The sequence below is a fragment of the Rhea pennata genome, chromosome 13, assembly GCF_028389875.1.
Source record: "Rhea pennata isolate bPtePen1 chromosome 13, bPtePen1.pri, whole genome shotgun sequence".
NCBI lineage: Eukaryota > Metazoa > Chordata > Aves > Rheiformes > Rheidae > Rhea > Rhea pennata.
This window is the reverse complement of record NC_084675.1, coordinates 22913543-22928143: the sequence shown is the minus strand read 5'-3', so window position 1 is coordinate 22928143 and position 14601 is coordinate 22913543. Positions and strand designations below refer to the sequence as shown.

Below are 14601 nucleotides of genomic sequence, written 5' to 3'. Positions count from 1 at the left end.
TGAGGGTGAGGAGACTGATGGTCTCAGCCCAGCGCTCCCTTCAAAGGGTCAGGGCAGCAGGGCCTGCGCTGAGCTCTGCAGCCCTGCTGCTGGGCGGCACCAGGTAGCCTGTTCCCCCCTCCTCAGGCAGTGGGTCCTAGGCTCCGGTGTGCCAGGACCAGTCTCTCCCCACCCTGTAAACGGCTCAGTGCATCTCAGTAAAACGCAGCTGCGCATGGCATGGTAGTCTGGTCCCTGCGGGGAGGGAGCTGGGAGGAACCAGTTGTGTTGGCGTCAGCACAGCCCAAGGGGGCGGCTGGGACGGGTTGCTGGGCCACCCCAGCCTCGAGCCTGGCAGGATTTTGCTCTCACCTCATCAGGGATGTTAGGCCACGGCCAGGTCTGTGCTGAGCAGCAGCTGGAGCCCTCTCGCCCTTAGCTACATGGAGGAAGAAACCGCTCACTTGGTGCCACAGGGCAGCAGGACAGGCAAGGGCACAGCCCTGTTACCCTGACAGAGCAGCGCTCTCCTCCCAGGACAGCGGGGCCGGGCTCAGCTAAAAGCTGTTTCCAGGAGGCAGTGCCCATGGCTGTCCCTGCTGCGCAGGGCTGAGCGGGTGGGCGACACAGGAGAGGGTACAGCAGGGCATGGCTCCTCCCAGCCCAGCTGCGCAGCAGGATGTTAGGTAAGGGCACGGCTTCCTTCCTGCCCGAGCGCTGTGGCTGCGCCCTGGGAGGAGGCTGAGCCCCAGGAGACGAGCGGGTCATTCCTCACCTTTGCTGCTTGCAGATGCTTTTAATGAAGACAAATCCATGCATGCAGCTGGCATGCTGCAGACAGCGAGCACGCCGAGGCCTCCCCCGGCCAGCCCTCAGCCAGCACCCTCACACCTCACCACTGAACCCGAGGGAGGCCTAGGGCCACCTCTCTCCTTTCTCCCACCCCGGGCAGGCAGCGCTGCTGCTGCCAGCCCCAGGGAGGAGGAAGGCTCAGGGCTGCAATCCACCTGCAGCTCCCAGCGCCGCCCTGGGCTGCAGCCTCTTTAGATCTGGAGCAGCACAAGGAAGCTGGCACTAAGCAAAGGGAAGCAGGTTGCAGCACTGCCCCATTGCAGTCCAGCACTCTTCGCTCCACCGCGGGACCAGCGATTCAGCTGAGCTGTCTGGCTGGTGCATGTTCCCATCACAAGCAGCTCCACACAGGACCTTGGAGTGTTGGCGGCTGGGACAGGCTCCCCTAGTGAGACCCTTCCTGGGGCTGATAGGGTTGGGGCAGCACAGCCAAGGCCTGGCCCGGGAGGCGACAGCGCCCGCAGCATTAGTGCCACTCCACCGCGGAGCAAGGTGCAAGCCCCCAGCGGGCGGCAGAGCGGGGCAGACAGCCTGCACCCAGCCCAGCCACGGGGCCGTCCCTGCTCCTGCGTCGCTGTACCTCCTCCTGGCAGGGCTGGCTCCTGCCGGCTCCCCAGGGCCGCAGACGCTCCCTCCCATGGGACAGCGGTTCAGGGCTTGCTGCGCTTCGCCTGGCTCTCCGTCCCTGCACTGGTAGTGGCCGCTCGCTTGTTGCGATGGTGGGGGAAGGTCGGCATGAGCTCTGGCTCGCAGGCTGCAGGGCAGAGGAGAGTCAGCCAGGCCCAGAGCACCGCAGCCCCGGCTGGTGGGGGAGGCACTTACGCAGCGGTTTCTCCTTGAAGTAGGAGCTCTCCAGGCAGTCTTTTGCAGTCGCCCTGTGGAGGAGAGGAACATTGTGGCAGATGCTGCTCCCAGCCCTAATGCTCCTGCCACCTCCCGTCAGCCCCAGGCAGCTCGGGGGAGCTGCAGCAAGCCCTCACAGGGGGGCTGGGCTCTACCACCATGTCCACAATCCTCACTGGCCAGCTGAGCGCTGCCCCGTGCTCATCTCTGCCAGTCCCTGCACCGGGCTCATTCCCACCTCCAGTACTGGCCCCCAGCTTCGGGGACAGTCCCCACCATGCTTGGAGGGGGGCAGGAGTCAGCACTGTTACTTCCCCCCAGGGCTGTCCCCATGCTCCTCACCCGTGACACATGTGACCCACGAGCAGGTGAGGGCAGGTTTCCTCCCCTGCCTGCCCCAGCTCCTGCCCAGGCAGAGCTGAGGATGGCTCTTACCGCTTCTTGGGATCGTACATGAAGAGGAAGTTGAGCAGACGTAGCCCGGCCTCTGACAGCCAGGGGAACTTGTGCTTCAGGTTGTTGTAGGGCTGCTTCCGCAGGGTGTACTGGCTCACCAGGGGCAGCTTGGAGAAACCCTGAAGGAGACAGCAGGTGAGGCCGAGGCAGGGGAGGGCAGGCAGGGCAGGCAGCAAACGCAGGACAGCTCTCACCGGCCAGATGTTTTCATTGGGTGTTCCCAGCAGCTGCACAATCAGGTCGATTTGGTGAATCTCCGAGGTGCCTGGCAGCAGCGGCTTGTGGGCCAGCAGCTCAGCAAGGATGCAGCCCACGGCCCTGCGGAGCAGATGACACTCAGGACTCAGTGGGGGCAGGACCAATCCCTTCATCAATGCCCAGTGCAAGTGCAGGTTTGTGGTCCTGGCTCCTGCTGATCCCCCTTCTGCCAGTCTCGGCCTGCCTCATGTGCTTTGTCACCACCTGACGGTCTCCCCTTACCACATGTCAATGCTGGTGGTCTGGGTGGTCATCCCCAGCAGCAGTTCAGGTGCTCGGTACCTGTGCAGGGGAAAGCACCAGTTCAAGGCGACTGTGCTGGAGCCTGAGTGAGGGAAGGTCCCACAGCGTGGAGCACTACGAGCACTCGTTCCAAGTCACCCTAAGCCAGCACAGTTCAGCCCCCTGCACTAACCAGCAGCTACTCACCAGAGCGTGACAACTTTAGGGGTCATTGGCTTCGGTGGCATCCCATAAGTACGTGCCAGCCCAAAATCCGCTGCAACAGAGAAGCGGAGTCAAGGTCAGGGGGAGGCAAGCTCCACGTTGTCTGCATCGGTGAGCAGGAAGAGAGCTGCAGCCACATCAACAGCAGGCGCTGAGCTAGCAGAAGCGACAGGCAGCTGCCACAGACTCACCAATCTTCACGCAGCCTTTATCAGTCATGAGCAGGTTGGACACTTTCAGATCCCTGCCAGGAAACAAAGTGCCTGGTCAGCACCATCTCTTTCAGACTGCTTCCTCCCATGCCTGCAGCTCCGCAGCGCTCTCAGGGAGGTACAGAACACCCTGATCACTACAAAAAAAAGTGAATCTTATCGTCAGCTGACACCCCTGCTCTGCCTGGTCTCCCAAACTGTGGGTCAAAAGCACCAACTTGTGCCACTCCCCTGATCAGAACTACTCCAGCAACACAGGGGTAGGAGCTGGAGAATCACACAGCAGTTTGAAGGCTCAGCAGGCTCCTTCCAGCCCATTTATTCTCCCTGCCACCCACTGTGGTCTCTTTTCCACCACATCCATCTTTCTGCTCCTACCTGTGGATGATGTAGTTCTCATGAAGGTACTGCAGGCCCTTGAGGACTTGCAAGATGATACATTTCACCTAGGGACAGAGGACACGAGCAGTAAGCCCCTCATGTTAGCAGCACCAGCCAGATCAACCCCTGAAGGTTAAACCCACTTTGGTGCCCTAAGGCAGGATGGTCACATGGTCCCCACAGTCCTTCTGCAGTCTGCAGGGTCTCTCTGTCCTGCAAGTCCCTCGTGTCCTCCAAGCAATAGCTCGCTGGCTGCCTGGAGGCACTCCCATGCCCCAGCCTGCTACTCTGCTTCTCTGACAGGTTGCTCCAACCCAAAACCTGGCCTGGAAAGCCCCTGAAAATCTTATGTGAAAACCAGCTAACCTGCATGGCCCAGGAATTCCTACTTCAACTACAACTTGACCAACTCTGATAAAACCCACCCAAGCAAGAACACAAGATTTCAAGTGATCACAAGGTCCGGGGAATCCCCGCTGGCGGCCACTGCGTTTTGGCTGCAGTCACAGCACCCTCTCACGGCTGCCCAACCTTTACCTGAGTCTCTGAAAAAGGCGTCTGCATGTTCTCGAGGAGGCTGGCCAGGTCTTGTTCACAGTAGCCCATCACCAGGAAAATACTGCAGGAGACAAAAACAGTCAGGTAAGCTACCACTGGCCCTGTCACCTCAGTAGTGTCCCGGCTTGAGCCTGTGAGAGGAGGCTCAGAGTGAGAATAGCTACCACTTCTGACAGACAGAGAGGGCAGGAGACGACGGGAGGACGATGGGGGGACTCTCACCTCTCCAGGTGGTTCCCTACAACCACCTCCTTCAGCTCCACGATGTTGGGGTGCCGCAGCTGCAGCAGCAGGGTGATCTCCCGCAGGCTGCTGATGGGCATTCCTGCAGAGAGCGACAGCCTCGCTGCACAAGTGCCTCTAGCAGGACCACAAACATTGCAATGAGGAGTCCCCCACCACTGCCCCAGCGCTGGTGCTGCAGAACAGCGGCTTCTCTGCGTCTTCATTACCATCTTTCTCATTGTCCATTCGCACCTTCTTCAATGCCACGGTTTCATCTGTCACGGTGTCCCGGGCACGGTCTGGAACAGCACCGCAGGCCACACATTCAGCACCAGAAAGCAAACACTGGTTTTATCACAAGCCGGTGCAGCGCCCCCGTTGACAAGCCACCTCTCAGCCTCGGCCATGCTGACAACAACCTCAGCCCCAGCCTGACGCGCTCCCTCCCCCAAGATGCTGGCAGACAGGCTGCAGCGTGCAGCCCTTCCGCCCAGCAACACACGCCGAGGGCTCTGTACATGAGTCTGCAACAGGGCCCAGCGAGCGCAGGCGCCGCAGCACTTACACACTATGCCGTAGGTGCCCTCCCCGATCCGATTTAACTTCTCGAACTCTTTCACGCTCCGGCATCTTCCCAGCTGGAAACAAAGAGCTGCATCACAGACCTGCTTTGCCCCAGAGTGAGAGCTATTTTCAGGACAGCCCTCAATGCTCAGAGGTTTCTCATGAACCTTCCTGCTGAGACTCAACTTTGCTGGCAGACTGATGCGTTAAGCCATGGCCCGGGCTATCATCTGGCAGGCGATTAACAACTGCAGTACCAAGTGGTGCTGCTCTGGTATTTACGGAGCAAAACTGTGTTTCAGGAAGGTCATGGACACTTCAGCTTAGCCCAGGCTGGTGACAGTGCAGGTTCTTTTGAGCTTTCCATACACAGCTCCGTGACAGCACGCCAAGCCTGCCACTGGTCCCCACCTGCCACCAATGGGGCTACGTCCTTGTCCCCAGCGCATGCATCTCTCAGCCTGCCCCATGCCCAGTGGGTTCAGTCTCTGCTCACCTGTGGAGCCCAGCACCCTGCCCACTCCCAGACCACCTCAGCAGTGGGAGAACCTCATGCTCTGTGACAGCCCCACCACCTTCTCCCCTGGGCTACAACTGAGGCAGGATACTCTGGGTCACGAGTCTGCTATGGGGGAGGGCAGCCAGCACCCTTAGATGGGGACAACCCAAGCCTCCAGACAGCACACCCATCACACCCAGGACACTTTTCACACCCAGTGACCCAAAGACTCCCTCAAGGACTCCCTCCTCTTCTGGCTGCTAGTCCTCCCCCTCCCCCCCCAAAAAAAACTCCACAGATCTTCATGCCTCATCATGGGAGCATCTCCCTTCCCCAGACACCCTCCCATAACCCGAGACGCCCCCTCCTCCTCCTCACTTCCCCCAAACACCCATGCCTCGTCCCTTCTCCTTGCACCCCAGGACACCGCCTCCTCCGCCCCAGACCCTCTCAGAGCCCGAGGCCCAGGGAGCCCCTCGAAGCCCCGAAATGCCCAGGGCCACCCAGAACCCCTGAGACTCCCTCACCCACCCTCGGCCTCCCCCCAGGGTGCGGCGGCACCCAAAATCGCAGGCCTGCCGCCACCCCCCAGGCGCTCCTCCGACCGCTCCCCCCTCCTCAGACACCCCGCAGCCCAGGGACGCCCCGCAGGCCGGCTCACCCGGTCCCCGGCCGGCACCTCGAAGAAGCCATCTCCCCGCAGGCGCCGCAGCCGCAGCGGCTCCGGCTCCGGCTCCGGCTCTCCCTCAGCGGCGGCGTCGGCGGCAGCGATCCCCTCCGCCATGCCGCCCGGCCCCCCCCCCCCCCACATGCGCCGGGACGTCACTTCCTGCTGAGGCCCGCCCCCCCATAGCGCATGCGCCCTCGCCATTGGCCGACGGCGGGCCTCCCTGGTACGCATGCGCGGTACCGCCCCTCCCCGCAGCGCCGAGCCCACCCTCACGCATGCGCCGAGTCGGCTGCACGCTCCAGAGCCCGGCCTCGCGCATGCGCAGTGCCGCACCTCCCCCTCCCATGGCGGCCCCTTGGCAACCGTTGCTAGGCAAGGCGCGGCCTGCGGCGAGAGGGGCCGCGGGGCCTGCGCCGGCCCGGGCGAAGCGGGGCCGCTCCCGGCGCCGCCGCCGCCGCGGAAAGCGAGGCCGAGAGGAGCTGCGCTCTGACTAAGGTTGCTATTCGGCGAGCGGCGGGGGCGCGGGGCTGCGGCCTCGGCGCGCCCCGGCGCCGCTCAGGCCGTCTGCTGCTCGGAGCGGTAAGGCTCCGCCGTGCTGGGCTTCCTGTGCACGTAGTACGGCCCGTAGTCCACTACATCTCTGATGGTCTGGGACTCCGGGAGGTCGTTCAGCGAATTAAAGGAGGTTGAGTCTTCCAGCGGCCCCGTGATAACAATTTTTGGAACATGAGTTTTTTTCTTCGTCGCTTTTTCCCCTGAAGGAACAGAGAGGGGAAGAAGCCTTGTGTCAGGCCCCCCCGCCTGCTAGTTTGCTCTGAAGCAAAAAGCACCAGAGGGAACGCAGGTGCTGGCAAAGCAAGCAGGATGACAGACAAGCGCCAGGTCTAGGCGATTTTACTGAACTAGAGTTCGGAAAACCAAGGGAGGGGGAGAGGGAAGGCTTGCTGTGGCAGTGTGACCCATCAGGAGCCTGGTGAGCACTGGGGACAGCTGCCAGCACAGCGAGGGAGGGATCCTGCTTGGGAGATTCCTTGGGATCCCTCCAGGGTCTCAGCCCTGCCCTGAAGAACGCCAGGAAGCTGCTGCCTACCTGGGCTACTCGAGCTGGGACAGCCCCCTGCTCGATCCCTCTTGTTTGTTCACCTCCAGGGAAAATGGGAATCACTTAAGGAAGACTATCTGCAGGACCATAAACAAGTGCCAGGCAAACACCTCCCGGGCGCAGCTACACAGAGCGCAGCCTGGGTGCAGCTGGTGACTGCTCTGCTCTTCGTCCCCTACCTTTCTGGTGGGGTCCATCCGTCAACAGATGACTGGATTGTTTCGCTGAGAGTTGGCTGGCGACGCTGTGGATGTCGTGGCTGCCCGTGGGAGCCGCCCGCCTGTGCGCTGCGCCCTGGCTGCTCGCTGCGTTGTGCTGGCCTCCCGCTGCAGTGGGGATTTTGAACGCAAAGGAGAAAGGTTGGCTAAAACTCTCCCATTGTCAGCGCTGCGCTCAGAGCTCTGGGACCCTGCAGTCATTGGGAGTTGCTCCCCACCTGCCTTCCCCCACAGCTATTCCAAACACACATCCAGAAATATTTGCTATGTGTAAAAAAGTTCATTAAACTTGGCTATCTGATCAGAAGGAGAGCACAGCACAATAGGAAGTGCCCCATTTCTCTTCTCTCTTTTATGTGTGTGCACAGAGCTAGAAGAAAGACTGGAGCCATTGCATTGCAGGAGAAAAGGTTTTTATAGCAAATTAATCACACTGAGACTCTTTGTGCAGCAGAAACCCATAATACGTTGTTCCTTGATCTCTCCCTCTGCCCACAAGATCAGGTTGGGTATAAAATTTCTTTCTGTTGGATGAAGCATTTTCAAAAGAGAAAATCTAGGTTGATGGCTGCTCCCTCTCGAGCAACGTGGAGGTGCTGACGAGGGCACGTGAGCCCCGTCGGCAAGGGCCAGGCCAAGTCGCCACCCACAGAGCGGGGAGGGAAACGTGTCGGTCCACCTAAGCACCGGCTGTTCGGCCGCCCTGGGGAAAGGCCCGTTACCTTTCGTGTGTGTGGCCCTGCTGAACACATGCCCCATAGATGCGCGGCGCCGGGGCCGCCCCGGCTGACCTCGGAGCTCTTTGTGACTCGTCGGCGACCGCCTCGGCCCGGCGGTCCGGGGCCGCGGGGAGACGGCGGCCGCCCCGGGGGGCACCGCCCGCCCTCGGGGTGAGCCGGGCAGCGGCACGGGGCCGAGCCCCGGTCCCCCAGGCACGGCGAGGCGGTTTGAGGCGCGAGGCCCGCAGGACGAGGGCCCTCGGCCCTCCCGGCGCCTCCCGCTCCCCGCCCCGGTCTCCCGGCCTGCGGCAGAGCAGGGCCAGGCCCGGGACGGTCCCCGCCGCGGTGCCCCGGGGCAGCGCCGGGCCCCGGCCCTCCTCCAGGCGCCTCTCCCCGGCCACGGTTCCGGGTAGGAGCCGCCCCGGGCCCCCACCGCGCCCCGCTGCGGGGTGGGGGCCCCACGCCCCGCCCCCTCTGGGCCCCGCCCCTCGGTGCCCCGCCCCGGGCCCCGCCCCTCACGTGACTCGCGCGGCGGCCCCGCTCTCGCGAGAGGTCGGCGAGCGACCCCGGAAGCGGCGGCGGCTCCCGGAAGCGGTTAGCGGGGCAGGATGGACGGTGAGGGGCTCGGCCGGGGCCGGGGCGAGCGGCTCCGCCAGCCGCGCCGCGGGGTGGCGGGGGCTTCCGCGGCCCTTGGGCAGTGGCGGCGGCGGCGGCAGGCGCGGGGCAGCCCCGGGCGGGCCCGCTGCCCTCGCGCCTTGCGGCGGGGCCCGGCGGGCGGGCGGGGCCCGGGGCCCGGCCCGGGCCCTGACGCTGTGCTCTCCTTGCCTTGCAGACACGCTCTTCCAGCTGAAGGTGAGCGCGGCTTCTCGGCGATGCCTCTCCGGCAGCTTCTCCGCGACGTGTCGCCGCCCCGCGGGGCTGCCCGGCCGCCGGCGGTGCCCCCTGCGCGGGGGCTCCCCGCCGCTCCCGACTCGGCGGCGCTTCTCTTGCAGCAGCCCCGGAGCAGCGCCTGCCCCGCACAGGGGCTCTCCCGCCCTTGCGGGTAGTTCTCCCTCTGGAGAGACGTGGCCCGGCCCCTTGCGGGGGGCAGCGGGACACCGCCGGCCTCGGCCGGGAGGGGCGCGGCCCCCGCCTGGGCTGCGGCGGCCCCCACTGCGCTGCCCTTACGGCTGGGCCTCGCCTCCCGGGCGCTCCGAGGGCGTCGGGACGGCGCGTGCGTCGATGAGGTGTTAGCAGCGAAGCACCGGGGCCCTACTGGGGCTAGGTCGGCCTTCTCCCAGCGATTGCATTAGCATTAACAGGAGTCTGGAGACTGCTTTTTCCCCTGATCCTTACTGACAAAAAGAAGAAAACATGCAGGGTGTTTTTTTTAAAAAAAAAAAGCAAGCCGCTCTTCCTAGGAAGAGAAGGAAATCTTGACCTGCAGAGATCTGCCTTCAAGAAAGCACCAAGACGCTGCAGCTCTGTCTTTTCCCTGTCGTGGGAGCCCCGTCGATGCCAGTGGCGGCGGGCAGAGGGAGCTGTTTAGCTGGATGTATCCTGCGGTTCCCCTCGCACTGGGTCAGACCAGGCATACTGGGGTGGGAAGGGTGTTTCCTGGTGGTCAGCAAATTCCTGCCTTGTATCCGCTCCCTGGGTACTCTCTTTCTGGGAAGTGGGGAAACATGAATCTCTGTCTGTCGTGTTCTGGGTGTCTCCAACCCTCAGGGTCAAGATGTTGAACTCTTCTGCTAGCCCATGCAGCCTGAGGGTCAGGGCAGTGACACGGCTCAGGTGGAGGGAGCCAGCACTTCCCTTCCATGCACCATCCCATCCCTTTAAATCAGCCAGGGCCATGTCGGTGTAGCAGTGTAGCTGGGCCCAGTGCCAGCCCGCCGAAGTGGCTGCTGCATGCTCTGCTGACCCCAGGCCTCTGGGCAGCCTGGGACCTTGTGGATCTGGGCTGCTGATGACCCCTTTGTGTCCTCACACTAACTCATTGCGTTTGCTGCAGTTCACAGCAAAGCAGTTGGAGAAGCTTGCCAAGAAAGCTGAGAAAGACTCCAAGGCTGAGCAAGCCAAAGTCAAAAAGGTGGGTGAGAGGATGTCTTGTGTGCAGAGCTGCTGGTGTGTTCTGCTGGGCCTCGTCCTCCAGGTGAGGCCCTTTCACCTCTTGTGCTGCCATGCCGGTGCTGTCACCCTCACCGCTGTGCAAGCAGCAGAATTCCTGCCTTGCTGGGTGTGTACCTTTAGGGGCTGCAGGAAATGGGCAGGCTTTCGTCTGCAGTCCCTGACATGTGCCGGGTTGACCTCAAAATGATTTAAGTCCTATCTCATATCCTGACTCTGTCAAGGATGGATGTTGTGCATCACTGAAAGGAATTTAATCCTTTTCCAAGAGTGTTTTCAGTATTTATGTGGGTCGCATAGCCCTATTTTCTTCTGTCAGGCAGAAATGCTTGTTTATAAATGTGAAGTGGATTCTTTGTGCAAACAGTAGCTCTTGGCTCTTCCAGGCTCTTCAGCAGAAGAATGTGGAGTGTGCTCGTGTCTATGCAGAGAATGCAATCCGCAAGAAGAACGAGGGGCTCAACTGGCTTCGCATGGCTTCCCGCGTGGATGCGGTGGCCTCCAAGGTCCAGACAGCAGTGACGATGAAGGGGGTAAGAGCATCTGTTGCTTGGGCATGGGGCTCTGAGATGGATCTGTGCCCTGCGGAGAGCAAGTGTTGGGTTTTCTATTCTCCTTGCCTGCCTCTAGCCATTTTGGACTTCTCTGTCCCTGCATGAGGGTCTGATGAAGCCCTGTAGTTAGTTCAGAGCCTCTGAAACGTCCAGGCGGTTGTCTAGAGTAACTGTGTGCTGTTCGACAAACCTGCAGCCAGGCTGAGCTTGCAAAGGGACTGGAGAGCTGATGGAAGCGTCTGCTCATGAGCAAGCAAAGCTTGTCCTACCTTGTAGCACTGGCGAGAACACTGGTGATGCTGACTTCTCTCTCACTGGGCACAAGTTTTGCTTTCACTGGCGATGACCTCTTGCATTTGAGGAGCATCTATAAAACAATCTTTTCTTGCAGGTGACAAAAAACATGGCTCAGGTGACCAAGGCTTTGGACAAGGCTCTGAGCTCCATGGATCTGCAGAAGGTGTCTGCAGTGATGGACAAATTTGAGCAGCAGGTTCAGAATTTAGATGTTCATACATCGGTAAGTGCTTCATTGAAGTCCTACTGTCAGGCTTGAACCTATGGAAGCTGTTCAGGTTAAAGGGGCTGGTGGCCCATGTGGTGGGTCCGCAGCTGGTTCTTTGGGTGAAGAAGCTGGACATGGGCTGGGCCAGGTGGTTTTGCTAGTAGTGCGGGGTGACAGGCTGTCTCCATTGTAGGTCATGGAGGACTCCATGAGCTCCGCTACCACGCTGACCACCCCGCAGGAGCAGGTGGACAGCCTCATTGTTCAGATAGCAGAGGAGAATGGCCTGGAGATCATGGACCAACTCAACCAGCTCCCTGAGGGTGCTTCGGCTGTGGGGGAGAGCTCAGTCCGCACCCAAGAAGACCAGCTCTCACGAAGGTTTGTTCTCTCCCAGATCCTTTGCTGTGCATCAAGGCAGTTTCAGTTCTTCCTGGGGATCCTGCACTGACAGAAAGGGAATGGGTTTGCCCATCAGCGGAGGATGAGCAGGTGCTGAGCCCCCGCTGGACACTGGCACGCTCAGGCAAGCCAGAACCCTGCAGCCCTTGCCAGGCAGCCCCCACAGTACTTGGGTAGGGTGCAGGCAGGCCCTGGTGGCCATTTGGGGTTGTGGCTAGCAGAACCTGGAGGCGGAGGCGGCTTCTGGCACTGTGTGGTGAACGTTCGTCAATTCGGCAGAGAACAGTTTCCTCCCGCTCTGCGCTTGCTCTCGTGCAGCTGCTGCTGCTCTGCAAATGTTTTCTTGATGCTGACCTTCAAACAGCTCCAGGAACAGGCTGTCTCTCTGGAACTGCCCCAGGAGAAGCTGATGAGCTTCCTCTTTCCAGTCCCTCTCCACTGCTCCCCACGCAGCCACAATTGGGGTCCATCTGGGGACAGTCCTGAGGTAGCAAGCATCCGTGTGCTGCAGGAGCCCTGGCCGTGGAGGTGGGAATGGCCCTGGGAGAGGGACTGGGCTGTCTGCGGTCTTGAGGTACCCGGAAAAGAAGCGGGGAACCCTTGCTTTGCAGCACCTCGCTGCGTTGATAAGAAATTGCTCCAACAACACCAAGTGTACCACAGGCAGTCATGGCTGTGTGCTCCAGGGCAGGATCTCTTGCATGTATCTGCCACGGAAAGACAGGTTCTGGGAAAATACCTTCTCTGTGCTTGCTGACTGAAGATTCTTTCTGACTCAGAGTCCTGCTGCTCGCATTGATTTCTTCTTGCACTCTTCCTTCCAGGTTGGCTGCCTTACGGAATTGAGGTTTCCCGTCATCCCTATGGACTGCTGCCCCACACTAGTTGTGTGTGGGGTGGAGGAGGCCCTGGAACTCCTTCCATATAGCCTCTGCTACATCCTTGCTCTGACCTACTAGCCAGGCAGAGCCTACCAACCCCTCCATCAGCACGTTCCCAGCCCTGCCTGGCTCTGGTTAGACTCTTCTTTTACGGTGTGATGCTGGTGACTTCTCCCAGAGCAGGCAGAGATTCTGGTGGGGGGTTGCTGAGCAAACACAGCCTTGTTCTGGCCTTGGAAAATACTTTGCTGGTTCTGATTTCAGGGTGTTTTTCATTTGAGGGATGCTGCAGGTTCCTTGCAGCATTCCAGGGCTCTGGATGAGAGCAATGTGCTGCTCCAGATTTAACACTAAATTAGTCTTTCTGGAGGTAGGTTGCAGAATCTGCTCGGGTGCTGATGCCTGACTCCTCTTCCTGTGTAACACTTTTTTTTTTTTTTTTTTTTTTTTTTTTTTAAAAAAAAAAAAATGTTCTAGGCTGGGCCTCAGCTGTGGGCAGCCCTTTGCTAGGGGCTCGCAGCAGCTAACTTTGTGGAGCAGGGAGAGACCTAAGAGGTTCTCTTTGTGTTGCAGTTGGCTAGGAAGAGGACTCTGACCGGGGTTGTCTTCTTGCCTGTGGTGTTTCTGGGAGGGTTAGTGCCTTGCAGGAAGGTGTGGTTGTGCCATCGTGTCTCTTCCCTAGCAGTGACCTTCCCAAGCCATCATTATGCAGTTTATAGCAGTCAGTTGGTGCCCTATTTGCAAACTTCACTTTGCCAATCACTAACTCTGTCTTGGCATGCAAATCTCCCTGGATCTCTTTGCTGAAAAGTGACCTTTAAGATGTTTGCCCTGCCCTGCACAAGCACTTGTTTGTGTTTAAGTTCAAATTCACTGTCTGCAACTGCTGAGGTCTGGAAGTGAATTTTCCGGGCTGCGTCCTCCCACATGGGCTGGTCCGGGCCAGGCATCCAGCAACTGGGACTGGATTACAGCAGCTTCCACTCCTGGGCTGGCAGCCACGGTGACAGCAGCCTTCCCTAGCCTTGTTTCTAAATATCCCCCAGCCGGGGATGGGAGTGACAAACCCCCAACTGAATGCCAAACCGTCCTGACAGTGTGTCCCGGCACTGTCGCCTGGCTCTGGCCTGCTCCGTGGGTCTCTCTGCTGCCTTTTCCTCTCCGTTGTCCCCACCTGTGCTGGAGCTGGCGTGGTGCCGCGCGTGCTGACGGTGCCGAGCTGTGCTGTGTGCTGCCTAGGCTGTGTGACCAGTCCTGCTGCAGCAGAGTGGGTATGATTCACCAGTTTTCTGTTCAAATATTCGTTTTTTTTTTTTTTAAGGGAATTTTTTAGTCATGCACAGCTGCTGCTTTGGACTGTGCTATCACTAGGGAAAAACAAAAGTATGGGTGGAGGGAGAGTGGCCCAGCTTCCAGCGCCAGCGGGAGGCTCAGCCCGGTGGCGTACGCTGCCCTGGGCAGCACTCGCTGCAGGCCGGAGGCCGACCTGTAACAAAGACACTTCCCGCTCTCCTTGCTGTTTCTCCCGAGTTCGGTGGCCTCGGCAGCGGACATCCCGCGGCCTGAAGAGCATCCTTCCCCCCACCCCGAGCCCCCCGCAGCGGGGAGGCTGCCGGGGCCGGCCCCCCTCCCCGGAGCGCTGGCCCCCCGGCTCCGGCTCCCCGCCGGGCTGGGGGGGACGCTGGGCTGCGGGGGCTCTGGCAGTGGCCCAGCTCTGCACGGATGCCGAATGCCGTCCGTGGGGCTGGGAACGGGGACGCGCCCTCCGGCCCTGAGGAGCCCCTGCCTCTCTGCGCGGTCTGCGTGATGTTTTCTGGTTTGGGGTTTTTTAAAGCTTTGTTTCATTTGCCTTTTTCTTCTCTTCCAAACTCGTGTTGATTTACTTTCTGCTATTTTAAATAAACAATCCCAGAACGTCAGTGTTGGAGCGTTGCGGGGCTCAGAGGGAGGCCTCCGCGGGGGTGCAGCGCGGAGCCCGGGGCAGGAGGCCGCTGCTGGGGCTGGGGCCGGGGCCGGTGCTGCTGGCTGCAGCCCTCCCTGCTCCCCCTCGCCCTGCAGCAGCGGCGTGGCCCGCTCGCCTTCCCCAGCACCAGGCCCCACGGCCGAGGGGGAGCAGTGCAGCCCCCGGGCGCCTGGCTCCTTCCCCCCGGCTCGTTCTGGGGCTGCC

At 60.7% G+C, this 14601-nt stretch overlaps 2 protein-coding genes across 3 annotated transcripts; one reads left to right on the top strand and one right to left on the bottom strand.

The window, feature by feature from the left end:
* Positions 1 to 750: 750 nt before the first annotated feature.
* Positions 751 to 6065, bottom strand: CDK10 (cyclin dependent kinase 10). Its single transcript, XM_062586831.1, has 13 exons — positions 5936 to 6065; positions 4777 to 4849; positions 4439 to 4510; positions 4209 to 4311; positions 3966 to 4047; positions 3426 to 3493; positions 3027 to 3079; positions 2818 to 2887; positions 2611 to 2670; positions 2325 to 2448; positions 2110 to 2249; positions 1654 to 1706; positions 751 to 1585 (listed from the first exon to the last, which is right to left on the bottom strand). The coding sequence occupies exons 1-13, from the start codon at positions 6056 to 6058 to the stop codon at positions 1482 to 1484; spliced, it is 1125 nt and encodes a 374-aa protein (XP_062442815.1). The 5' UTR covers positions 6059 to 6065; the 3' UTR covers positions 751 to 1481.
* A 2455-nt stretch (positions 6066 to 8520) lies between these two features.
* Positions 8521 to 14353, top strand: CHMP1A (charged multivesicular body protein 1A). 2 transcript variants are annotated; one of them, XM_062586685.1, is made up of 7 exons: positions 8521 to 8598; positions 8816 to 8835; positions 9977 to 10054; positions 10479 to 10625; positions 11038 to 11166; positions 11345 to 11532; positions 12378 to 14353. In XM_062586685.1, exons 1-7 carry the CDS (start codon positions 8592 to 8594, stop codon positions 12397 to 12399), a joined length of 591 nt encoding a protein of 196 aa, XP_062442669.1. In that variant the 5' UTR covers positions 8521 to 8591; the 3' UTR covers positions 12400 to 14353. The 2 variants fall into 2 exon arrangements, with proteins under 2 accessions (XP_062442669.1, XP_062442668.1); XM_062586684.1 differs by lacking the exons at positions 8521 to 8598; positions 8816 to 8835 and having other exon boundaries at positions 8875 to 10054.
* Positions 14354 to 14601: the final 248 nt, after the last annotated feature.